At 45.1% G+C, this 25,121-nt stretch overlaps 2 protein-coding genes, 1 long non-coding RNA gene and 1 other non-coding gene across 5 annotated transcripts; all 4 read left to right on the top strand.

The window, feature by feature from the left end:
• Nucleotides 1-2,480: 2,480 nt before the first annotated feature.
• Nucleotides 2,481-6,919, top strand: LOC115246911 (uncharacterized). 2 transcript variants are annotated; one of them, XR_003886016.1, is made up of 4 exons: nt 2,481-3,592; nt 3,736-3,780; nt 4,206-4,295; nt 6,781-6,919. It is a non-coding gene; the product is annotated as an uncharacterized lncRNA (long non-coding RNA). The 2 variants fall into 2 exon arrangements; XR_003886015.1 differs by having other exon boundaries at nt 2,481-3,780.
• A 6,108-nt stretch (nt 6,920-13,027) lies between these two features.
• chmp4ba (charged multivesicular body protein 4Ba) lies at nt 13,028-16,628 on the top strand. Its single transcript, XM_003976078.3, has 5 exons — nt 13,028-13,355; nt 13,513-13,690; nt 13,865-13,979; nt 14,299-14,425; nt 14,963-16,628. The coding sequence occupies exons 1-5, from the start codon at nt 13,172-13,174 to the stop codon at nt 15,025-15,027; spliced, it is 669 nt and encodes a 222-aa protein (XP_003976127.1). The 5' UTR covers nt 13,028-13,171; the 3' UTR covers nt 15,028-16,628.
• Nucleotides 16,629-18,355: 1,727 nt separating this feature from the next.
• Nucleotides 18,356-24,630, top strand: ahcy (adenosylhomocysteinase). Its single transcript, XM_003976079.3, has 11 exons — nt 18,356-18,512; nt 19,736-19,926; nt 20,560-20,635; nt 20,988-21,140; nt 21,567-21,679; nt 21,763-21,970; nt 22,784-22,871; nt 22,954-23,068; nt 23,145-23,267; nt 23,347-23,418; nt 24,236-24,630. Exons 1-11 carry the CDS (start codon nt 18,485-18,487, stop codon nt 24,365-24,367), a joined length of 1,299 nt encoding a protein of 432 aa, XP_003976128.1. The 5' UTR covers nt 18,356-18,484; the 3' UTR covers nt 24,368-24,630.
• LOC115247082 (small nucleolar RNA SNORA17) lies at nt 20,789-20,923 on the top strand. The gene has a single exon (XR_003886174.1). It is a non-coding gene; the product is annotated as a small nucleolar RNA SNORA17 (small nucleolar RNA).
• Nucleotides 24,631-25,121: the final 491 nt, after the last annotated feature.

Genomic DNA, 25,121 nt, shown 5'->3' with positions numbered 1-25,121 from the left:
GAACCTTCCACCTCTCAGCCCAGTTCCCAAAAGACTGAGACTTCACCACCCAGAGTAATTGCTAAATTAAAGAATCAGACTTTTGACAAGGTTATACCTGCTTAGGTTATACCTCTTTTTATCACTACCAGACTTGAGTGCTCTTCAGACAGAAGTCATAATCTTCACTTCTCATTTACAGCTGGTCATGAATGCAGCAGCCAGACTGCTCACTGCCACAAGAAACAGTCAACACATTACACCCAGGACTCATCTGGCACAGAGAGACAACTGTGCTTTTAATGTGTTTGCTCCAAGGCTATGGAACATTCTACTAAGGAAACTGAAACCAGTAACATCCGGGTTGCTTTTGGAAGCCATTGATACTGCAAGTGATTTCTGGATGGCGGTCTCTTTCTGCTTGGACCGGTTTATTGTCAGCCTTATTCCCCTTACATGTTCTATGTGCAGTTCTTGTTGCGTTTGATTTTTTATGTTTGTTCCATGACTGATTTTTCTTTTATTCCCCGACTGTAAAGTCAACCAGTTGTAATTCAATCAATCAATCTTAAATTATTGAGCATCTGTTACAATCAAAATTGTTTCTAGGTGCTTTCCAAAATCCCAGGGCCTGACCCCAACAAGCAACAGTGGCAGGAAAAACTCCCCTTTAACAGGAAGAATGTCGTAGTTCGGTTTCTGGACGGCATCCGGGGAAACGCCAATCTCTGAAGAGCTGAGCCTCCAGCGCACCTGCGGCTCGTTAATGGCTCATTAAGCATTAACGAGCACCTACTTAAGGCCGCCCGCATAGAAGCCAGTGCCGGATTGTTGTTTGTGTTTTTGAACCAAGCTCCAGCTCCCCGTGATTACTAGCCCTTCGCATCGTTTATTCCTTCACCTCGTGAGTTTGTTCAGTGCGTTGTCACTTCTTTCTGTTATTTCTTTTCCCATCGGTTTTTCCCATTTTGATGGTGATTTTTCGTTTGCCCTTTCAGTTGTTACCTTCTCAGAGTTTTGTTGTTACTTTGTTCGATCGCCTTGGATACTTTGTTAATAAAGAACCTTTTGTTTGCACTCTGCATCTGGGTCCTGGCCTACTTAACCGCTCCATAACAAAGAAACCTCGAGCAGGACCAGGCTCATGTAGGGGAGGACCACCCTGCTGATGAGTAGGCTCGGCAGAGGGGGAGGAGAAGGAGAAGGGGGAGGACAGGTAGAGGAGAGAATAGGCAGAGATCAGGGAAATACATTAATTATAACAAACTGCTGTTGTCGGAGTGGGTCAGCAGGGTCAGAGGTCAATAGGTCAGCATACAACTATAAAGGTGGTGACACCCGTAGATGGATACAGAGAGAGGGGAGGGGAGCAGAGGGATATGATCATTGGTCTGACTAGAATAATAACTGGAACTACAGAATTACTATCAGCTTTCTCAAAGAGGAAGGTCTGAAGTCTGATCTTAAAAGTTGTGCTATACGTAGAAAATTCACATATCCAAGGTAGTTTTCTATGTCAACTGGACTGGGTTTCTTCTCTTGAAGACGTTTCGCCTTCTATCCAGAAGGCTTCTTCAGTTCTGAAATCGCTGGGGAGAGAGCTTTAAAATATATAGCCCCTGTGGACCATCTGCATGCTAATGATCTGGGTGGTCACCTGAGAGTCGTTAGCAGGGTCGTTGGTCGGGTCGTTCACCTAGTTTCTGTTGAGGTGTCTCCCCTTTGTCTGCTGGTTCACATGGTGGTGAGTCACTGGGTCTCCTGGAGGAGTGGAGGACTGCATTGTATGTGGGTGATAGGTGCACTTCGTATCACCCTATATTTTCAAGCTCTCTCTCCAGTGATTTCAGAACTGAAGAAGCCTTCTGGATAGAAGGCGAAACGTCTTCAAGAGAAGAAACCCAGTCCAGTTCACGTAGAAAACTACCTTGGATACAATGACCTGGATGATTGAGAATCCACAGACAAAATTCACATATTTAGTTTTATGGTGATGGTTTATTGAAGCAGATGGTCGTTAAAATTAAGGGACCCAGTAATTACCGTCAAAATATAAGAAGATGCTGGTTTCCCAGTTGAAGCACACTGTAATGAGCCTCCTCCTTCAGTAATTAGGCCTAAGTGCTTAATTATAGTTCAGAGTACAGCAGATGTCTGTTATAATATAGGATAAGACACGCAGATATAAATGGACTCTACTCAGTTCAGCCTTACTATTGAATCAAGTAATTAAAATCACTTTAACAATTTTCTGCCAAATTTAATGTGGGTTTATAATTAAAAGGACACAAACAGACACCTGCCCTTCGGTCACTGCTCAATTAGTTGTGTGTGTGAACTGATATGTGGTTCTCTAATGTATTTTAATGTAGCACCTTACTGAAGCGTTCCTCCTATAAGGAAGTCCTCTCTCTCTCTCTCTCTCTCTCTCTCTCTCTCTCTCTCTCTCTCTCTCTCTCTCTCTCTCTTCTATCCTCTCTCTCTCCCTCTCTCTCTCTATCTCTCTCTCTCTCTCTCTCTCTCTCTCTCTCTCTCTCTCTCTCTCTCTCTCTCTCTCTCTCTCTCTCTCGGGTGAAGGTGAGTGGTGATGGAAGAGGACTCTAGATCCTACACCCAGAGAGGACCAGGAGATACCTCTGGTAGCCTAGTCAACTGGTAGCCTCAGCCTGTTGGTCAATATTGGGAAACCACACATTGTCTCTTAGGAGGAATTGGGTTTTCCCAATTCTCCATAGGGTGGAAGGGTTGGGTTCAGACCTCCCTATGTCTCATTCAATATTACTTTTGTGCAATTCTCTGGGAATCCTTTTCTGGGAAATGTGCTTGGGGTGTTTATCTTTTGCAGTCAAGGTGTATTTTACATGTATTTTAAAAGTGATGTGCAAATGCATCTGCAGTTACTAATAGCTACTCCTATATGAAATTCCCATAAAATAATGCTAGAACCATGGAAACTATTGATATTGACGACAGCATGTTGACTGTTTGTAGCAACCGGCTAGCAATAACGTTTGAGATGGTGTCCCATTTCTTCGGGGAATATTTTCACCCCGCAGTTTTACGGGACAAGGGTAGTGTTGTGGAAAATTTTGTCCAAAAATCTCTCTGGATACTTTTACAGTGAAACAACCATAAAACACTGAAACTGATACTTTTAGGAAGACATTTTATATTACGCAATATGGAGACTATTCCTGTCCAGTTGCCAAGCATGTAGTGTCCATTTTCAGAGGCTTCAAACTCCTGTTGACCATTGCATCTTTCCCAGCAACACAGCCTTGTGACGTCAACCATTTTTCCAAAATAGCCAGGCACCTGTTGTTGTCCTCTAGCTATTGCAGTTCAGCCTTGCCTGTTTTGTTTTGATTTATGTGCAGTTGACTTGACTGTCTTTGAGTTTCCCTCTGCCAGAGAGTAGTTCTGAGTGGCCAGCTGCAGAGGAAGCACAAGGCCTGCTACACCTGTATTTTAAGTATTTCTTGGTGCCGGCCACCAGTCAGCGATAACAGCCTTTAAAAAGAAAGAAGGAGAAAAAGGTGATGGCTAGATAGCCTTTCCACTCTTCTTCAGGATCTGAGCACCTTCCTCTGGAGGAAGGGGACATCCGTCATCAGTGAGTTGAGCTGAGGCACCATCTGTTGCAGGTTGATCCTCCTCTTCATGGGTGTCTCAGTTAGTAAAAGGCTTTGCATCGTTGCATACTTGACTGGTTGCTGAAGACATGTGTTAACGCCTCTGGGCCTCTCTCTTCTCCAGGTTGCACCTTTCCCCCCTCCCTTCACCTGTTAGAAGTGACCACAGGTGAAACCACTTTTAATCAAGTTCTGGAGCAGGATAAAAGCTGATGGAGAGCAGCAATTTAGGCCAGTCGGTCAACTGAAATGTAACGCACGTAACGCAATGTAACGTGACGACCAGGCATGTGTGATTAGAGAGAGAAACAAGTGGAACCTCGTGTTTTTGTTTTGATTCCAATTTTGGGGGGGTAGTATTTAGCTTTTGAACCATTGCTTAATAAATTACTTGGTTTACCAGCGTTCTGAAGCATAGCTTCAGTAATAAGTTATAGAGTATGATTTTATGGTTAATTTAGTTGGTTTTACCTTTCTTTCAACAGCAGCATCATCCAAGCATCCCTTCACAAAAGTCTCATTATAAAAAGAAATGATCACTGAACATTTCTCTGCAAGTGGAGACTTCCCTTTAATATTCTTATTTGGTCTCAGTGCAGGGGCATAGCAAGCTGAGAGAGAGAGGCTGTACAATGAATCCCAGGAACATGACGGAGGTGGCACAGAGCTCGTCCTTCTTGGCGTGTACGTACAGCTTATCAATCAATCTTTATTTATATAGCGTCTTATACAATCAAAATTGTTTCAAGGCGCTTTCCAGAATCCCAAGGCCTGACCCCAGACAAGCAACAGTGGCAAGGAAAAACTCCCCTTTAACAGGAAGAAACCCTGAGCAGGACCAGGCTCATGTAGGGGACCCTCCTGCTGATTGGGGGGGGGGCTGGGTAAAGAGAGAGAGGAGAGGAGAGGAGAGGAGAGGAGAGGAGAGGAGAGGCACAGAAACACACACAAAAATACACTATACAACAGGTCAGCGGGGCCGGAGGTCATCATGCAGCTCTGAAGGCGGTGATAACTGTAAATGAATAGTGGGGGAGAGAAGCAGAAAAACTACACAGGAATCATCTTAACTAGTCTGCTTGATGATGAGGAGAAGGAGGAAAGGAGAGGAGAGGAGAGGAAACCATGACCCAGTGGGGTGACAGAGGCCTGTCAGGTGATCATGTTTCCGGACCCCGGCAGCCTCGGCCTCTAGCAGCATAGCTAAGATGTGACCTAACGATTAGACGACCCTCTAAGTATGATAATTTGTCTATGATAGTAACTGGAACTACAGAATTAGTAAAAATAAGCTTTTTCAAAGAGGTAGGTTTTAAGTCCAATCCTAAAAGTAGCGATGGAGTCAGCCTCCCGTACCTGGACAGGGAGCTGGTTCCATAGCAGGGGGGCCTGGTAGCTAAATGCTCGGCCCCCCATTCTACCTCTAGAAACTCTGGGGACCACAAGTAGACCAGCATTCTGAGAGCGGAGCGGTCTATTGGGCTGGTAAGGTATCACTAGCTCCTCCAGGTAGGATGGAGCTGGGCCTCTGAGGACCTTGTAGGTCAAAAGAAGGGTTTTAAAAGTTATTCTAAATTTAACGGGCAGCCAATGAAGCGACGCCATTACAGGAGACATGTGACCTCTTTTATCAATACCTGTCAGAACTCTGGCTGCAGCATTCTGGATCAGCTGGAGGCTTCTTAAAGAGTTGTTTGGACACCCTGATAATAAAGAATTACAATAGTCCAGCCTGGAAGTAACAAATGCAGGGACTAACTTTTCAGCATCATGGTGGGTCAGTAGCTTCCTGATCTTTGTGATGTTCCTCAGGTGAAAAAAGGCACTTCTAGAGACTAATTTAATGTGTCAGTAACAATTGTAGAGAAACTGGTTGAGCATATCTTGCAGCACGTCATTCACCAGGCCCTGAAACACAGCAGTTATTAGTTTAGCCAAATGACATGCCCAAGGGAAGTGTTTAATGCCATCTTCCAGGCATGGCGCTGCCGGAACTGAATGAGATGATAGGCGTTTTCCAGATCAGATTCCAGACTGAAAGCTGCATGGATGTGTCAAGTCCCCGATAGTGTATGCATGGCCACAGGGACAGAGAAGGATAGATTATTCCTGCAGCCAGTGATTCAGTGACATACCTTTCCATGGCTTCCTGTTCCGGTCTGGAAGGGTTGTGCAAATAGCTGAAGGATGCAGTGCCCCAGGAAGAAGGTGTGTGCAGCAATCATAGGAGGAGTGAGGAGGCAGGGAGAGGGCTTGCTCCTTACTGGATGCCTGGGAGAGGCAGGCTGGGATGTCAGAACTAAATGAAGACAGTTAGAGTGACAAAAGGCAACCCAGCCAGTTAGCATAACTGATTCCCAAGGTTTAACCTGAAGGTTGTGAAATCTTAGCCTGGGTGACCCTAGAACAGCAGAAGATGATGGCGACGGGATGAAGAACAAAGGGATTGACTTCAGACGGTTAGAGAAGGGGTGCTGAGAGGCCTCCCGTCGAAGTCCAACAATGGCACTGGCTGAGGTAACTCCGCCGTAGCTATGTTGGACTGCTTCACCACCTGCAGTTCTATGAAGTAGCTGTTGGCTCCAGAATCCACCAGGAATGCCCCTTGAACCTTATTCTGCCCACCCTCGGCCTCATAGGTGCAAAACTGTATCCAATAATCCACAACAGACGAACGTTGGCAGAAGCACAAAACAGAACTCAAGAACGCAGAGAAGAGAGGAAGAAAAATATAAAACAAAAGTTGCAGGTGTGTTATTTGATATCAAGATGTCACTACAGGCCCACATATGTACCACACCAGAACCCTGTAGAGGTTGCCAAAGGTTCCCCAGCTTTCTGGCACTTCCAGAACCTTGATCAACATTTGTAGAGTTTTCAACAAATAGACAGAATAGAACGCTCCCAACAAATACCCACTGGTCTACAACATTCTCCTCTCCTTCCCCAGCTGGCCATCAGCAGGAGGGTCCCCTTACATGAGCCTGGTCCTGCTCAAGGTTTCTTCCCGTTAAAGGGGAGTTTTTCCTTGCCACTGTTGCTTGTCTGGGGTCAGGCCCCGGGATTCTGGAAAGCGCCTTGAAACAATTTTGTGTTATGGGAAGTCAAGAGGCCTGGACCCAGATGCAGAGTAGAGGATATGGGTCTTTATTAATAACAAAATGTGCAGGACAAGGAAACACAGGCTGGAAGAAACCACGGAAAACAGGAGGCGAAAACTGGAAATCACAACAGATGGGAGCTAGATGCAGTGGCAAAACAACAATCCGGCACAGGAGGCAAAGAGAGGGGAGTTTAAGTAGCTGCCGAATCAAAGCAACGAGCTGCAGGTGCGTCAGCGGCTCAGTGCTCCCCAGGGATCGGCCCACCACTGGCAGTCGCTCCTGCAGGTGAAGGGAGGGAAGAAACGAGTCACATTCAAGAACCACAACAATTTTGATTGTAAAAGATGCTATATAAATAAAGATTGATTTGATTTGATTTGATGGTGGAACAAAGGCAAGTGACTCTAAAATTAAGACCGGAAGGTTAAAAAATAAACAATCTCTTTTGCCACAAAATATTTAAACTACCCATCAAACCAACAAGTTTTGTTAAAGTGGAAATTGGACAATACTTAGTTTTAATACCATGTATCCTTATATTCCAAGAAGCACACTTAATCTGTAAAATCTACAATAAATCAGAAATTTCAACTATCAGAACAAAGTCTAAGGAAGTCAGCATCCAAACTCTAAATGATTTACCCTTCCAATGGGTTTATTAGAAAGATATTTCAACTGGATGTGGAAAATTATTTACCTAAAACAAATATTTAAATGTATATGTTTGTTTAGAATAAGAACAATCAATTCTTTATGAATAATCTGATTAGAATAACAATTATACACACAATCGTAGATATCTAAGAGCGCCCCCTCTCGGCCAACTGTAAAATCTGAGATTTCCTTGTTTCACTATTGGTTTAAAAAATTGAACATGGTCGTGCGAGAAGATTGTTAATTTCTTTCTATAATTGACATTGTAAGATTACCATTGTATTATGTTTATGTGTGTGCTGTGGCATAAAAACAACAAAATAAAATCCCAACTCTAACTACTTCCTGTTTCATCAAATGGCTGCAGTTCTACAACCTCACCAGAAGGCGGCGGCCTTTGACCGGTCACACGGCGGGTTATCGCAACCTTTCCCCAGACTCTTAACGACATTAGATGACATTAGTTACTAATTGACAGTAGTAATCACCGGTTTCCCCCACAATCAAGTTGTTCAGTGAGTTTTTCAAAGAAAGCAATCTTTTCACTGTTGTCTGAGATTTATTTTTAACATCTTTTAAAAGGAAGACATTTCAAGAAAGGCGTGAAAGTGTGAAGAATGATTTATTTCTATGATTAAATATTTAGATATTATTATATTATATTAATATTATATTAATATTATTATTATATTAATATTATATTAATATTTAAATATTTAAATATTTAAAACATTTACCCCCTTAGGTTTTCTCTTTATTTGAAGGTCAGGCATATTGACTTGCAGTACCTAAACTCACCAGGAGCGTCGTCGTTTTACCAAAGTGGGAAAATATTGATATTTCATCAATAAACTGTAAAATGAGGATGGGTGTCAACCCCTCCCCCAGAAACAGGGGCGGTGAGAGGCAAAGCCAGTTTTCTGTGGTGTTAGTGTTTAAGTTGATGCCGTATTTTTTAAGACTAGAGTCTTTATTCGTTCGCTGCAACTGAATTTTTGGGACACATTAACAATTAAACATTTTTGGAGACCTTGAGAATGAGGGTGGCCATTTCCAAAACACCACCCGACACTGTTCTGTGTATACTGGAGCAACCGAACACCACATGTATGGCCTGAAACGTGCAGTTTAAATCAAACAAATGGATTCAAAATTCCTATTCCAGTTCTGAACAAACATAAACAACTCAGCAGACACCAGCACTTCCAGGGTATCGAGGCCAAGCCTCTGCTACCTGGCGGCCTGTTCCTCCCCTGTAGGCGGTGCTACACAGAAAAACATGGCTGTCAAACATCTGTACTGATTTAAACCCAATGTGTATGAATTTCATCAAACCATTCCTAATATAAAAATATTGCATTAGATACAACCTGGCTGGAAACTAGTGCATTTTGTCCCGATTAAATATAGTGCACAACAAACATCCTTGCCTGTCTTTCCTGGCTGAATTAGCATCATTAAAAACAAACCATCACAGCAACACTGTAACAATGGAGGTCCTGTATTGAACAGTACCAGTTTAGGCCACAGGGTGGCGTCATTTTTTTCTTTTTAGTTTTCCTGCTCTCAACAACCGTGGAGGACTTTTGAGCCAGCATCGAGCCATGCGCCTGTCATTGTCCTTGGCATGTTCTATGACATGACAATTGTATAATAGGTCGTGATTCCTGGCTTTATGTGGTCTTTAGCTCTGAATACATGAACTGTGTGTTTAAAATCCCCGAGCTTCATCTCCTGCCTTGAAACCTTCGGTGGGAGCTAGAAAAGGAGCCCCCTTCTTTCTCTTTTTAAAGTTTTTCCCAACTGAATTTAAGATGGGACCTGATTGTCGGCGAAGGCATTGTGAAATTTAGATTGTATCATTTTTTAGCTACATCAAATCCAGTAGCTAGATGACCTAGGTTAATGACCTCAGAAACAATTAGATGTACAAAACACGGATGTAACAGCAAAGCACGCGCGGGCGTCATCTCTGTGTTTTCAGCACATTAATTTATATGACTTGACATTTTTTTCACTTCTGAAAGCAGCTTGATAAAGCAGGCTAACATGGGAAGCTACTTTTTATTTTTTTACAGGAGAAAAGTGACGCAAAAAGACGGGAACTTTGGAGGCTGTACCACATATGGGGGGGGGGTGTCCTTTTAAGGATGAGGTTAGGGTTAGGGTTAATTGTTTAAAATGAGTGGCAGGGTACCCAACTACAAAAATAAATGCATGTCAGACAGTAACCCATCTAGAAGCTCTTGTCCCGCGTTCGATGTTGGATGTAAAGCAGGAAAAAACAAACAAGCCTCAAATTCCCTGACGCATGCGCAGATGTGGACTGATTTTGTTACGTGTATCGGCACTCACGAGTCCCCTCAAAGTTAAAAACCCAGCACTCACCAGGCCTCTCCAGCTGCTCACCAGGCCGACCCATGTGCAGCTGCAGGTGCAGATGTGTCCATAGGTCAGGTGACCATGGACCTTCTTGTTTCCGGCCAATGTCATAATTCTTTACTTTGACTGCACAAATATTAAACAGCCTATATATATATATAATGTGTGTGTGTGTGTGTGTCTATAGTAGCATGTTGGGGTGTAGCTACACATTAGTTGTGGGTGATTGAAAAAAACGGGGCAAAATACTCTTCAGGCAGACAGAAATAATAATTTAGCGGGACAACAGGGGACAGATTTCTTATCGTAGGCGACCCGCCTCATCCCGCTAATTTACCTGGGACGAAATGCCGCGACGACCCTTTCACGTGCTATTTTGGTGCAGCGTGAAATGGGCTTTATTATTAAACGCTCATTGCTGCATTTAGTTAAAACCCAATCAATTTAATTTATATCGACATAATTAAAATAGTATCCATGTGTGGAGTCCAAAGCAGAGAGGACGAATGGGGACAGTTCTTAAAGGTATTTATTGCCCACATGAACCCGACCAGATGGGAAGAGGAGGGGGGGGGGGGGGGGGGGGGGGGGGCTGGCACAGCTGCTAATGACAGGTGTGTTTGTGATGTGAGATGCACCATGAGGAAAGAAGAGAAAAATCAAGGATTAATCCAAGAACACACTCCAATGTAAACCACCTAGGACTTGTACGGAGCCTCTGATCACATCGTACAGGATCAGGAGTGGGATCAGCTGCTGCTGGAGTGATCCATCTCTGCTAACTCTCACTGCCAGGGACAGAACACCTTTGTCCTGGAGACACAGGAAAGCACCAGAAACCCAGCTGTCCCACAATCCTCCAGGGTGAAAACCTGATCCAGCAGTTGCCACTAGCTGACTGTGGTATGTGACTCGCTGTGTTCCATTTACCTCGGAAGTCAGAGCTTGGAACGACATCACAGCTGAATTAGGCCTTGTCGAGCCTCTTTCCTCTGTTTACCTCCGGGACTGCACAGCAAAGATTGCTCTCAGCTGGAATTACAACTGTTTTCCACTTTTTCCCGTCTAATATTCTGCCAACTCCAAACTCATTCAACCATAATGTAGTAATTCTGGTTCTAGTTATTAAAGTAACTAATCAGGGTGATAAATTGGCACCTTAGTATATTTTATGGGACTGATTTACCAAATTAGCTATTGTCCTCCTCAGTGGGGTGGTGCCACAAGGTGATCTACTATACTTAGATACAATTCCGCAGGCGTAACAACCCCCCGCCTGCACCAGTGAACATCCTGGGAACGGATGTTGACGTGGTGGAGTCCTACAAGTACCTGGGTGTTCACCTAAACAATAACCTGGACTGGACACACAACACAGACGCCCTTGTCAAGAAGGGCAACAGCAGACTGTTCCTGCTCAGGAGGCTGAGGTCTTTTGGAGTGCAGGGACCCCTCCTGAGGACTTTCTATGACTCTGTGGTGGGATCAGCCATCTTCTACGGGATAGTCTGCTGGTCCAGTAGCATCACGGACAGGGACAGGAAGAGGATGGACAGACTGGTAAGGAGGGCCAGCTCTGTCCTGGAATGTCCCCTGGACTCGGTGGAGGTGGTGGGAAACGGGAGGATGATGGCTAAGCTGTCATCCATGTTGAACAACACGTCCCACCCCCTACAGGACACCCTGACAGCACTGGGCAGCTCCTTCAGTGAGTGGCTGCTCCACCCTCGCTGTGTGAAGGAGAAGTATCGCAGATCTTTCCTGCCGGCTGCTGTCAGACTGCACAATAAACATAACGGCCGCTAGCACAATCTGAATATTATATATTCTGATATATATATTGTATTCACCCTCTGTACTATGTACAGGTACACGGGCTGAGTATCCATTTACCTGGATTATTGTAAATATACATCCTCTTTGTATATTCCAAATTCTATTCTATTCGATTTTATCCTATTTTTCTCTGCGTGCTCTTGCTGTTGTTGCACTGTAAATTTGGGACAATACAGGACCTGAATCTGAATCTGAATTATGAAATTTTTTTAAATTAATTATGAATCACTCGTGATAGTCAAATTCAAGCCCAAATCAACATTTAATAGCCCGAGCTCACAAATAAAACCTTTACAGCCATCATAGGATCCTCCCATTCCTACAGCCACACTGGCGTCAGGTGTTCTTTAAATCAATCATGTAGCACAGGGATTGAGCAACTGATTAGCGTATCCATTTCTTTCTTCCTTTTATTGGATTTGCATCATCACTTTTAAGGTTGGTTTAAAAGCTCTTATAATCTAATACGAGTGAATCATCTTTTGGGAGATCAAAGGATTGAAGGGACATGTGATCTTTCAGTGACTAAAGGTCAAATAAAGTTTGATTCGAGACAAGGTACCAGACTAAGTGCTACGTTACAACTAGCTTATGGTGCATTACAACAGCCTTAGACACATTGCCAAAGGATCACGTGGACATCTTTGTGTTACTTTTGAGTATATTGCGTCATAGTTTAACACCACCCAACGAGGTAAAAGGTCAGTACCAAATTCTGCATTTGTTGCAGTGGGGAGTTCCATCCTGTTACCAGAATGATTGTAAACGGCCCTTGCCAAAGAATTCTTAGTCACCCGTCTAAGTCTAGGCTGTATGTCGGGCAGGTCTGCTGTGCTAAAGTTGCACATTAGTTAGTTAGAACCACTTGGCCAGAACATAGCAGGTGATTAAATGTAATAAAAATGTAATTTAAGAGCGAAAACATTTGCCGTCATTAAACAAATAGTGTTTAATTTCCCCATCATTTTGTACGTGACATATTTCCTTTGATGTGAAATTTAGCCACTTTTAAGACCCCCCCCCCCCCCCCCCCCCCCCCCCCCCCCCCCCCCCCCCCCCCCCCCCCCCCCCTTTTAATCACAATTTAAACAAGGTACTCAGCATGTTAGGATCCTCCAGCTAAACCTTAAGTTTGGACAGATAAACGTAAATGTGCTTCATCGTAAATGTGGAGGCTGATTCAGGGTCACGGGTTTCCGCCCCCGGGTCACGTGAGGCCGCATCACGCGCATCTCTCGTCTCTTCTCGGGTTTCTGTGAACACCAGCGTTTGTGTCTAATGCCAGGTGCCTTTGTGGACATGTGGAACACGCAAAAGTGACCGCAAAAACCAGCGAGCGAGCGTCACAAATGAATCCGGACTTGTGCGTTTCACCTGTGAGTCACGCCGTCGTTGCGTAACCGCGCTGGCGTCATGACGTCACCGGGCCTAGCCGAAAACCGGAAGAAGAAGACGGACGACAACAGTGTCGGTGGCGGCGTCGTTCTTCCTCGTTAAGCAGCCACAGAAGCAGTCCGGGGCACTTTGGCCATTATTCCTTCCGCGCTACCAGTTGCAGGTGATTTCCCAAGAGTCGAAGGCAAAATGTCGGCGTTGGTGAGGCTGTTCGGCGGCGGGGGTAAGGGCGGAAAGCAGCCGACACCCCAGGAGGCGATCCAGAGACTCCGCGAAACCGAGGAAATGTTGACCAAAAAACAGGACCATCTGGAGAAGAAGATCGAGGAGGAGCTGCTGACGGCGAAAAGGAACGGCACGAAAAATAAGCGAGGTAAAGGGGGGAGTCCGTCCCGACGCTGGGAGACGGAAGAGAACTTGGCGGATGAGTTTGCTGCTGTTTGCGCACACACGCACACGCACGCACGCCTATGTATTAGCCATGTCCTGTCAGGATCAGTGCACATTTTCTTCCCTGTCCCTGTGTTCAGTCGCCCTCCAGGCCCTGAAGAGGAAAAAGCGGTATGAAGAGCAGCTGAGTCGGATCGACGGGACGCTGTCAACCATCGAGTTCCAGAGGGAAGCTCTGGAAAATGCCAACACCAACACCGAAGTTCTGAAGAACATGGGCATGGCTGCCAAGGCCATGAAGAAGACTCACGAAAACATGTACGAGGTTTTGATCCCGGCAGGCTGCTGGTATTGATCTGGAGACCAGAATAAGCTGCTGCAGATGAATAAATCTGATCAGCAGTTTGGGGAATCTGGCAGGGAATTCTGCTCCCATGGAGGAGGAGCCAGATCCACCGTCTTTAAAAGTCTGTCTGTGCTTTTGGTTTACAGAGGAGTGGACAGCATCGATGACCTGATGGCAGATATTGCCGAACAACACGAGGTGGCTCAGGAAATCTCAGACACAATTTCCAGGCCGATTGGTCCCGGATTCGATTTCGATGAGGTAAAGCAACGGATCGAACCCGAGACCTTAGAATCAATTGCTTTCTTTCTCATCCGAGTACTTTCCCATGCCGAAGACAGTTCTCAACAGTTGCACGTTATTTTTGTCCAAGGATTCCCTGAAACGTACATTTCTACTCCTCTTCTAATGAGATGTTGGACGATAACGATTCCTATTTAGACACGACAATCTTCTGAGATGTCGAGAGGATACCTTTGAGTTAAACACCTGACATTTCCCCGTTGCACAAAGATTTCGGCGACGCGTTCGGGAGCAAAGTGTTTGGATGAGTTGGTTGAGTCCTCTTGTGTGATTTCAGGACGAGCTTCTGGCTGAGCTGGAGGAAATGGAACAGGAGGAACTGGACAAGAATCTTCTGGAGGTCGAAGGGCCGAGCAACGTTCCCCTACCCAGTGTTCCTTCTACGTCACTACCAGCGAGACCAGGTACTATTATACGCAGACGCTGAGCATGTTTACACTTTACTGTTATTCTGGTCAGATCTCTGGGGGTTTATTTAGTTCCCAAAGGGGAAGGTCTCTTTAATTTTGTGGAGATGATGCTGAAGCGGATTGGAACCCCTGGAAAAGCCTGCTGATTGTGTCCCTCCTGTGGAGGCTCCTCTGGGATGGCAGAGGAGCTTTGATTGGTCCCTGTACTCCTGGAGTGAGAGGGGGATTCACTAGGCCAGTCAGAGTGGGTCTCGTGGTTGCTCTTTATCACTGGGATTGTTCATGACCTCATTCGGTGACCTCCTGGAGGAGGCCTTGGGAGCTGTTTCAGGTGGTCACCATTCGCAGATAATGGCTCTCGCTCTTGTTCCAGTGACGCCCGGAGCCTCAGAAATGGCCGGCTTTTTATTGTTATTATTATTTATTGGGTTAGATGTTTGGGGAATATCCTAAGCCTTGAATGAAAGATATGACTGTTTCTACAGTGTCTGCCGGTTCATTTTTTAAAAACCATTTGTGTTCCTTATTTAGCAAAGAAGAAGGAGGAAGAAGACGAAGACGACATGGCAGATCTCCAGGCCTGGGCCACCAGCTAGGCTCTCTCGTCTCCGAGCCGGTGCCGCTGTCCTGACAGTCTCTCCAGCTGGTTGCAGACATCTGTAGGAGGAATGCAGGACCTCGGGCTGGCGTCCATGCTGCACTCTCTTTACTCCCACATCCCGACATATAATTGTACAACCCACCTCTGAAGTATGTACTTGCACATATTGTCAGACTGAGAGGCGAACCCAGACTTTTCTCTTGCTCTTCATCTTGCTAAACTAATATTTGTCCCCTGCTCTGTTTGAAGTGGGCATAAAGGAAGTGTCCAGCACATCAAACGTCCCCAAGAGCAGTAAAGGACAGGTGTAGGAAGAGTGCCCAAGTGCATACTTCCTGTATACAACTCGATAATCACCTCTGCTTTAGTGGCACTTTGGCCTGCGAGGAGCGTGAAGGACGTATAAAGAAAACAAAAGCAGCGGCCATTTTTATGCTTCCGTGTCACTTCCTTTCCTGTCCCTCTCATTTAATTACGGGGGCATCGTAAGAAGCTTTTTTTCCAGGACTATTATTTCGAGTAAGTTGATGAGGTGATAAAAGATCTCATTTCTCAAGAGATGTTATGATTCTAATAAAATCTAACACTAAAATGATTTCCAAGGCATTTGTAACTGATTGGAGGATTTTTTTTTATTTTTTTTTTTGGCAAAGGACAAAATCTAAAATACTGTGTTGCCATGAATATAATCAGGTTGTTTAAGAACACTACACTTCTTGAGTGACTCCACTCACTTTTTAGGTTCCTTGGAGGCAAAAGCCAGACTTTGATAGCCAATTACCCGCCCATTATAAATATCGTACTCTAGCCCTCACCGTACCGCACATTGGATTAAAAACTAAATTGTGTGCATGCGTGCTCAGTAATAGACACCGAGCTGGATATTCTTCTTTTTATTTGCTAAATATGCTACATTTTGATATGCAGAATCTATATTTCTTAGACAGCCCTCGTCCTGTTTCCACAGATAAGCTTGGGTATGACTTTGGTTTTCCTCGGTTGCATTTTGGTTACGTTTATTATCATTTTCTGGTAACTTATACCGTGTTCCACCTCACAGTGATCTTGTGGTAGGACTGGGATTGGATACAATTCACCCTAATAAAGTTGGGATAAAGATATTTGGTTTGTTAGTCCTGATTGTTCACTCTTTTTACAGTCTAATTCTCAATAGATTCTCTACAAAAGGCAGACTCAGAATAGCAGAATGTACATATATTAATTTAAAGAGTTTTATTTAAACATCACACTCTCCACCTGGGACTTGCATCAGTTTTATCCAGTCTCCTCATTTTTGAGAGGCTGAATTAGCACGCTCTATTAATGATCTATAGAAGTACTAGGAGCTCCCCGGCAGTCCGTGGGAGTCTGAAAAGGCCAGATTCTGTGGCCTCTCTTTGCCTTCACTCTCCTTCCGACTGGGGTGTCTGAGCTGTTTTTATTTTCCTTGGTGTAATATTATTTCTCTTGCATTGATCTGTTCCCCATGGTTGTATCTTGTGATCCCTCTTTACTTACAGTATTGTAGCGATCCCCGACTTCAGTCATCTTGATTGGATTTGTTTTCTTCCAGAATAAAAACAATTCTTCATTCTATTATGGTCTTTTCTGGATTTTCAGAGTACCACGAGCAAATTCTTTTTTGTAAGGTGATAGATTATTTTTTTTGATGCACATCTGCTTAAACTTTATTGATAATTACAGTTAAAAAGAAGTCAGATGTCAGCTTAACACAGGAAACCATGAAATGCCTCAGTGCAGTATTTAAGTACAGCATGTCCTGAATATACTTAAAGTTTGCAAATATACTGTGAATTGGGGGAGTTTTGTAGTAGATTGCAGATACATTTTCAAAGTTCTTTCTGGGACCCCCCCCCCCCCCCCCCCCCCCCTTTGACGTCTAGTATGTGATTAGAGTCTGACAATAAGGTCCACGTCCATTTCAACGCTCCAGTAATTAATGCTTTCAGTAAGAGAGCTGGTTTCAAATCGGAAAACAACAAATCAATAATCAAATCAATGGTGAAGATTTCGCCGGCGTGACGTCACCGGGTGGCTTCTTCTTCTGCTGTTTTGGCGGGGTGCTCATCAGAGCTTCATCTGGCTACAGCGCCACCTGCTGTATCGGGGTGAGTGGCATGAACTATGACGTAATGATTGGAAGAAAATCCCCACATTCTCTCGTTCCCAGAACATCAGCAATGTTTGATTGTCTTCCTGATTTATATCATCCATCTTTTCTCTCGTATTCACCTGTTCTCTTTACAACATTATCATACTTTCATCCCCCACCAGTGTAAACTATCATAGTAGATTTCATCATTTTTATCCTAAGAAAGGCTGTGAACACAGTTCTTACCTCATTCCGATCTAAACTCAAGCAACCTTTCATCTTAGGGTTCATAAATCGCTACTTTTGTGGTATAATACTTGTTTTTCCACGTAAAGACTTGTCTGGTCTGGTGTCTTATCTCACTCTTATCTCTCTCTCTCCCATGTTCATCTGTAATCTTTCGTAGTGTGCAACAGGGCCAGGTTACATGAGGGGAGAGGGCATTTAACCAATCAAAAGCCACCTGTAGCCTGTGCCTGTTTGTCACTGTCCCAGATCCAGTGATACAAACCTGTTCCTCATTTTACACAGCTGTTTTATAAGTTATTACCTGTTATTACCTGTTCTTCCACTTTTCAGTACCCGAGGCTCCTTTCCCTTCCTGTTTCAGGGTGCAGCCACTGTGCCGGACCTGCCAGTCCCAGGAAGCTTCTGAGTTCGGATTTTGTGATCCTGCTGTGAGGGTGGTATTGGATGACCAAGTAAATTTAGAAGGTGACTAAGTGCACACCGACGCTTTTCCAGAGGCTGATCTGACCATGTCTGCACGCCGAATAAGCGTGCGTATGAATGTGCAAGTTAGGCATTTCTGCAGGCGTTTAGTGGATTTAAGTTCAGAAAAGCAAACCAACAAAGTAGGGTGGCAGGTTCATCACCCAGCATCATCAGCGATCTGTGACCAGAGGGTAATAAAACCTGCCCACAACACTATCAATAAAGTCTGAAATCAGACCCTGCAGCTGCAAAATCTGGTCCACTCATGATCACCGCCACAAAAAAAAAAACATTTTCAAGTTAAAGAGAGGCCTTCAAAATGCGAATGCGTCTCATAAGGGGTAAGAGGCAGATATGACATCAAAGCAAATGTGGAAAGCAGCGATATCCAATCGGAACGGCGGAAGCAGGGGGCGGTGGCGGAGAAATGATCTACCGGAGGAGCGAGCTGAGAGCGGCGGCTGCAGCCAATAGGAGCCTGCAGGGTTGAACCTCGCTGCTGTCTGAACCGGATTGAACGCGGCTTCGACAATAAAAAGCAAGTCGTCATGCTTCTCTCCCCCTCTCCGTCGGTCCGCCGGTCGCTCCAGTCAACATCCCCGGCGCAAAGCACACCAGAAGAAACATGTCCGAGAAACTACCCTACAAAGTCGGTTAGTGACAGATCGTGCATGCTTAGCGGTGCTCGTCAGGTGTGCCTGCTTCTGCGTTGGTTGATTACGCTCGCAAAATTGTGCAAATATCGGCCACTTATGTCGCTGTCTTCTAGTTACACTTAAACACGTACCAGGGAGATTAAACGTAAGCGTTTAAAACTTAATTTTCCCAGCGATCGAAGACATTTCATCACTGTATCTTTATCACTGCGACCGTTACATTGTAGCAATTTTATTCTGTATGCACCCCACATTTTGGGGGTCCACGCAGTTTCAACAATATGGGAAATGATATGGTAGGTAACATGTGTGCTAACATGGATTATTTAGCGAAGCGATAGGGCGCTCAACTGCTTCTGGGGTTTGTAGTTCATTAGCGGGGACCCAGAGGATTCCTCCGCAGGTTAGGAACTCAATAAAAAACCCCAATTCCCATGATGTCTGGCGGCTTTAGCAGAGCGGCACTGTTGCTGTATTACGCTAGGACTACACGTGGTGGCGCGTGCTACAATTTCATTTTGCGAAAGTCTTTACAATATAGGCTTTTAAAAAACATAATTTATCGCTCACATAACCATCGCACCCCCTTTGTACATTCCATCTTGTGCAACGCGTTTAAATATTTAGTTTTATTGTGTATCTGTGCAAAGACGCCGCCTTTTTTGTTGAAAACCTGGCTTCATTCCATTTCCTCTTAAATGATCGGGCGTCTACATGATATTAATTTCAAGTGCAGCGATTGAAATAAGTAATGTTGGTAAATACACCTAACATTCTAGATTTATTTAGTAGAATTTTGGCTACAGTATTTATCCCCTCGCGTCAGGTACATGGATGTTTTAATTGGTTTACTTTTCCACCAGACATACCCACAGCTCACACTTGTTAAAAATCTACTTATACTTGTTAAAAATCTACTTACACTTGTTAAAAATCTACTTGCACTTGTTAAAAATCTACTTAAACTTGTGTGATCTGCGTTTTCAGATATTTTGCATTTCTTTCATAAACTAGGGCTGGCTAATTAAATCACGCCTGTAGGCCAGTTGTTCAGCAAATACGTCAAACCTGCTGTGACCAGTTATAACGAGTTGTTGTTCTTGTTAACTAGTAATAGCAGTGGATATTACATTTAGACCAGTGTATGTTCCAGATGGCGCTGCAGATTGATTTAGATGTACGTAATGTCAGAGTTGAAAGTGTTCTTTCCCCGTGTACAGCTGACATAAGCCTGGCTGAATGGGGGCGCAAGGCCATCGACATTGCTGAAAATGAGATGCCCGGACTGATGAAGATGAGGGAGAAGTACGGTCAGTCCAAGCCCCTGAAGGGAGCGCGGATTGCTGGCTGTCTCCACATGACCCTGCAGACCGCGGTGCTCATCGAGACCCTCACCGCCCTCGGGGCTGAGGTAACTAATTTGCAAGGTGGTTATTTCACACATGCTTGAACACTCCTTTTTCTTATGCATGACCCTGCCGTCAAACATTTTCAGGTTTCGCTAAACAGTTCGGAGGGGAAACGACCGTTGCGTCATCACTTCGCTCGGTCTTCATGCTTATTGGTCATATTATCTATATATATATATATATATATATATATATATATATATATATATATATATATATATATATATATATATATATATATTCTAAATCAATTGCTAATACAGGTTCAGGTGCTGGGCAGTATAGAAGTGTACATTTGAAGACATTGCCCCCTGTGTAAATCACATTGACACGCTGATAACATGGCATTGATCCCCCCAGCTCAGCCTTGCATAATGATAATCACTAAGGGAGTTTTACTGCCCTGTTTGTGTGAAGATGGGGACTTTACCCCTCAGTTTGCCAGTTCATTCATGAACACTGTAGTAGTGAAGGTGATGATTGACACAATGACCATTTCTTGGTGGCATTGGACCACTCATGCTTGTGTGTATGCTACTTCTTATAATATACAAGAACAATATCTTGAACCTGTTGTACAGGACATTAAACTGTGATCCTGGGACTAATGCAATATTCCAAAACCTCTTCCTTAGGTTCAGTGGTCGAGCTGTAACATCTTCTCGACTCAGGATCACGCCGCCGCTGCTGTTGCCAAGTCTGGTATCCCAGGTAATGCTCACCACTGCCGGGTTTACTGGGTCATTAGGTGCAACATAAGAAAAGGTGGGGTGGTTAGTTGCATTTGATGTGTTTAGACTGCTAAAGAAAGCGTAATGTTGCTGTTTAAAGTGAAAAGTAACGGGGATTGTGTTGCTGATAAATGATGCCCCTTGAGGCGTTGCAGCCCAACTGTTACCGTTGGCAGCTGTGTCATAAGGTGGCAAAGAGCATGGGTGGTGTTCTCCACTGAGACTCTACATCACACGGATGTCTCAGAATTATTTCACCACCAACACTTCATTCGTCACCAATGGGTGAGAATCGTTGGCGCTGACCCTGGGTTTTTGCCCTTCTTGTGTAGTGTACGCATGGAAAGGCGAGACCGACGAGGAGTACGTGTGGTGCATTGAACAAACCCTGTACTTCAAAGATAATCAGCCCCTCAACATGATCCTGGATGATGGAGGAGACCTCACTAACATGGTCCATCAGAAATATCCCAAATTACTGTCAGGTTAGTGCTGCCTCTGTCCCTCGTCTGTCTAAATGGAACCGTAGGAGCGGCTCAAGGTCTGGGGTTGAGACCTGGGAATGTTTTACCTGTGCTGAACAATTGCTCCTGTAAGGTTCCCTCTAGGGTGACATTTATCAACACTGTCCATTCTCAGCCTCATTCTCATCCCAAAGACACCAAAGTGTGTGTTTGAACTTCCTGCTCACCTTCCTGTTGGAGAATTGAGGGATGCTTGAATGCGGATCTTTGAAACGTATTAAATGTGCCCTGATCGGTCTACCACGCAGGAATGAATTCTGCCAAAAGATAAAAGGCGTTAAACCGTTGTTCAAAGGGTTAAACTGGTGATTTGCTGCTTGACTCAAATCCCTCACATGGGACCACCTTCGAAAACACTTTTGTAACTGGTCGAAACGTGCTTTTCAGGCATCCGTGGATTATCAGAGGAGACTACTACAGGCGTCCACAATCTGTACAAGATGCTGAAGAAGGGCGAGCTGAAGGTGCCGGCCATTAACGTCAACGACTCGGTCACAAAGGTATGGCTTTACACTCTCTCTCCACTAGGTGGAGTCAGGCCGATGTGCCCTCACATACTGTATGTGGTCTTTGTGTGTTGCAGAGCAAGTTTGACAACCTTTATGGCTGCAGGGAGAGCCTGATCGACGGCATCAAGCGGGCCACAGACGTGATGATCGCTGGCAAAGTGGCTGTGGTGGCCGGTTATGGTGACGTGGGAAAAGGCTGCGTCCAGGCTCTGCGAGGTTTTGGAGCTCGTGTCATCGTCACAGAGGTTGATCCCATAAATGCCCTGCAGGCAGCCATGGAGGGTAGGTGATCTCGTCAAATTGTTGGACAAATAGTCACCACTAATTTGCTGTTTTTTAACAAGTCATCGTTACGATGCCTCGGCACTCTTTTAGTTCGTAAAATCGCACCAGTTTCCCTTCGAGCTCCAGGATTAAACCGTCAAAGGTTGGCGTGACAAAGAATTTTAAAAACTAGTGCCAATTTATTGAAAAGAAACTAAACCATTGCCTCGACACGAGGACTCGGATCCTTTTACACTTGGCTCGATCGTCCTTGACATGTTTCTACAGCTTTATAGTCTGGCTGTGGTGCATTCAGGTGACTGTCCATGAGTTGGAAAGATGCACACCTTTTTGTATAGGGTGTCGCAGCTGAAATTATTGGCGTAAAAATCAAATCGGGGGCCAAAAAGAAGTTCCTCCAGAGCTCAGAGTGCTCTGGCGAAGCTTTATGGCAGAAAGGCCTGATAGAAACGCACCTCGAGTCTGAAACGCACGTGACATTTAAGATTTTCCAGTGTGATGAAACAATGAATGAAGTCAATGGCCTTTATTTTGTTCAGGGGAAACCAGACACCACTAATCACCTGAGTGTCCTGGTGACATCATAGCAGAGAGAAGCCTGCGGGCTGTAAAAGATGGCCCAACTAAGACCAAATAAGTGTTTTCATGTTGTCCTTCTGCAGCATTGATGAAACTAATGGTCACGTAACAATTCGGCGGCGGTGTAAATCTGACACGCCTAAATGATTAACCGAAACAATCCGGTGATGATTGTAAAGCCACAGCTCACTGCAGCTGAGTCAGCGTGACCATTGATTCTCAACGCTCTAGGTTACGAGGTCACCACCATGGACGAGGCCTGTAAGGAGGGGAACATTTTCGTCACCACCACCGGCTGCGAGGACATCATTATGGGACAGTACGTTTGAGCGTCCGCTCCATCTGCCGAAAGCGCCGTTGAAGTGCAGCCTGTTGGTTAACCCGACCTGTCTTGTCCTCAGTCACTTTGAGCAGATGAAGGACGACGCCATTGTCTGCAACATTGGACACTTTGACTGCGAAATCGACGTTAGCTGGCTCAACAAAAACGCAGAAAAGGTTAACATCAAGGCCCAGGTAGGAGAGCCAAAATGGCGGCTTTTCCACCGAACGGTTGAGAAAGGCGCCACAGCTGTAATCCGCCTCTGCTCAGGTTGACCGCTACCTTCTGAAAAACGGCCGTCACGTCATTATCCTGGCCGAGGGCCGCCTGGTCAACCTGGGCTGCGCCATGGGACACCCGTCTTTCGTCATGAGCAACTCCTTCACCAATCAGGTATGGCGAGACCACGTCCTTGAAGCGTAGGACAATGCTGCAGTTCTCTCCACCTACTCCTTGTTCTAACTCCTCACAGGTTCTGGCTCAGATCGAGTTGTGGACGCACACAGACAAATACCCTCTAGGAGTCTACTTCTTACCCAAGAAGGTCAGAAATATTACTTTTATTATCAGCATATTGCGTAAAGCGTTTGTAAACGAGGTCCCCCAGGCGTGATGCTGACCTCGGCACTTTACAGTAGGTGGCGTTATTATCCACGCGGAGCCAAATCCTACAGAATCCATGAAAGTTCTTTTGGGTGCTGCGCGTGTTTAGTTGGTGAGCGTCTAATGACGTGTAAAGGTCCGGTGACCTTTCGATGACCCCAACAGCCGAACATTCGCCCCTCTACTTTGATGAGGTCACTTCAAAGCCCGATTAGAGTTTTGTGAGTGGAGGATGAGGTCGTTGCAGTGCCGCGGAACCAAAGTGCATCTGAGTTTGAGGTCACCTTCTGCCCAGATGTTGGATCGTTCCAAACAGTTAGAGCGAGTCCCGAAGGTCCAGAAGCAGCAAAGAGCCCAGAGCATCACACGACCCCAACGTTACACAGAAACACCCCAGATGTAACCGCTTAAAACCTCCACACCCTTCCACTTTGGGCTTGTCAGACTTTCTAAACCTGAAGATGGGGATCTCCAAACCATGCGTGCCAGTTCCGAGTTTAAGAACATTCCCAGTCTGCATTGAAAGACCTTGTATGTCATTTATTATCATGAAATGGATGATTGGGCTGTGACGGCGTGAAGCAGCTTTTGTCGGAGCAACAGTTAAAGGCCGGGGACCTCATCGGGTCACAGCTTGTGTGCTGGTACTGTGGGTTCCGTCGCATGGGTGGCGGAAGACGAGCGCTGTTTTGCAAGCGTCTCCAGGTGGTTTAATCTGTGATCTAATGTTGCTTTTTCCTGTTTCTCGTGGATCTCAGTTGGACGAGGAGGTCGCAGCCGCCCATCTAGACAAACTTGGAGTGAAGCTGACCAAGCTGACCGACAAGCAGGCCAAATACTTGGGCCTCCCCGTCAAGGGACCCTTCAAGCCCGACCATTACCGCTACTGAGATCCTTCCCCAAACGGCGGAGCAGAGAAGAATGTCTTCGGAGAGCACGGGGAGATGAGGCCGTGCCGCTATCGTTCGGCGAACCTCCCAAATGTGCAGAACACTTGGTCAAATCAAATTCTTCGTTTTGCTCTGGTACCAAAATCTTCGGTTTTCAGCTTTTCTCCCACTGACCAGTAACTACTGAAACATCATCAGGTGCTACTGCTGAAAATTGCTTGCTGTCATTCCCTCTTTTATGAAATAAAATGATACCACATGGATCCGTGTGCTTCTTGACTCCAGTCCAACAGACCTTTGTTTCCTTTGTTTCCACGGATCTTTCTTTCCAGGCCTAATCCAATCTAAACAGACAGGAAGTCCGGAGGCGCTCGGACCAGGCGACGCCAGGCTAATGAGATAACTGGCTTTAGGAGCTGGTCCTGATGGCTTTACAGTAAAAGGGAAAACAACCTTGTTAGCTATTGTTGAGGCCAGTTCTGAAACCAGGATACATTATGACCACCTCCAGAAAAGTGTAGCAATGATAAAGTGAGGGTCAAAGTAACAATTTCCTATAGTGCACCCTGATATGACGTGCCCTCCAGGTAAAGGGCACAGGGCTCAACATGGACACCCTGACAATCTTTCTTTAAAAAAAAAAAAAAAATAGCCATTTGAGCTGCAGTATTTGCCGGATCGGGCCGGCCTTTGCCCCCCACGTGTATGCGGCCCTTGCCGGATCACCGCGGTTCCTGACTGGGATCATTTTGAC

Source organism: Takifugu rubripes, chromosome 19 (genome assembly GCF_901000725.2).
Source record: "Takifugu rubripes chromosome 19, fTakRub1.2, whole genome shotgun sequence".
NCBI classification, from domain to species: domain Eukaryota; kingdom Metazoa; phylum Chordata; class Actinopteri; order Tetraodontiformes; family Tetraodontidae; genus Takifugu; species Takifugu rubripes.
Note: the sequence above shows the minus strand (reverse complement) of the source record. Positions and strands in the feature narration are given on the sequence as shown.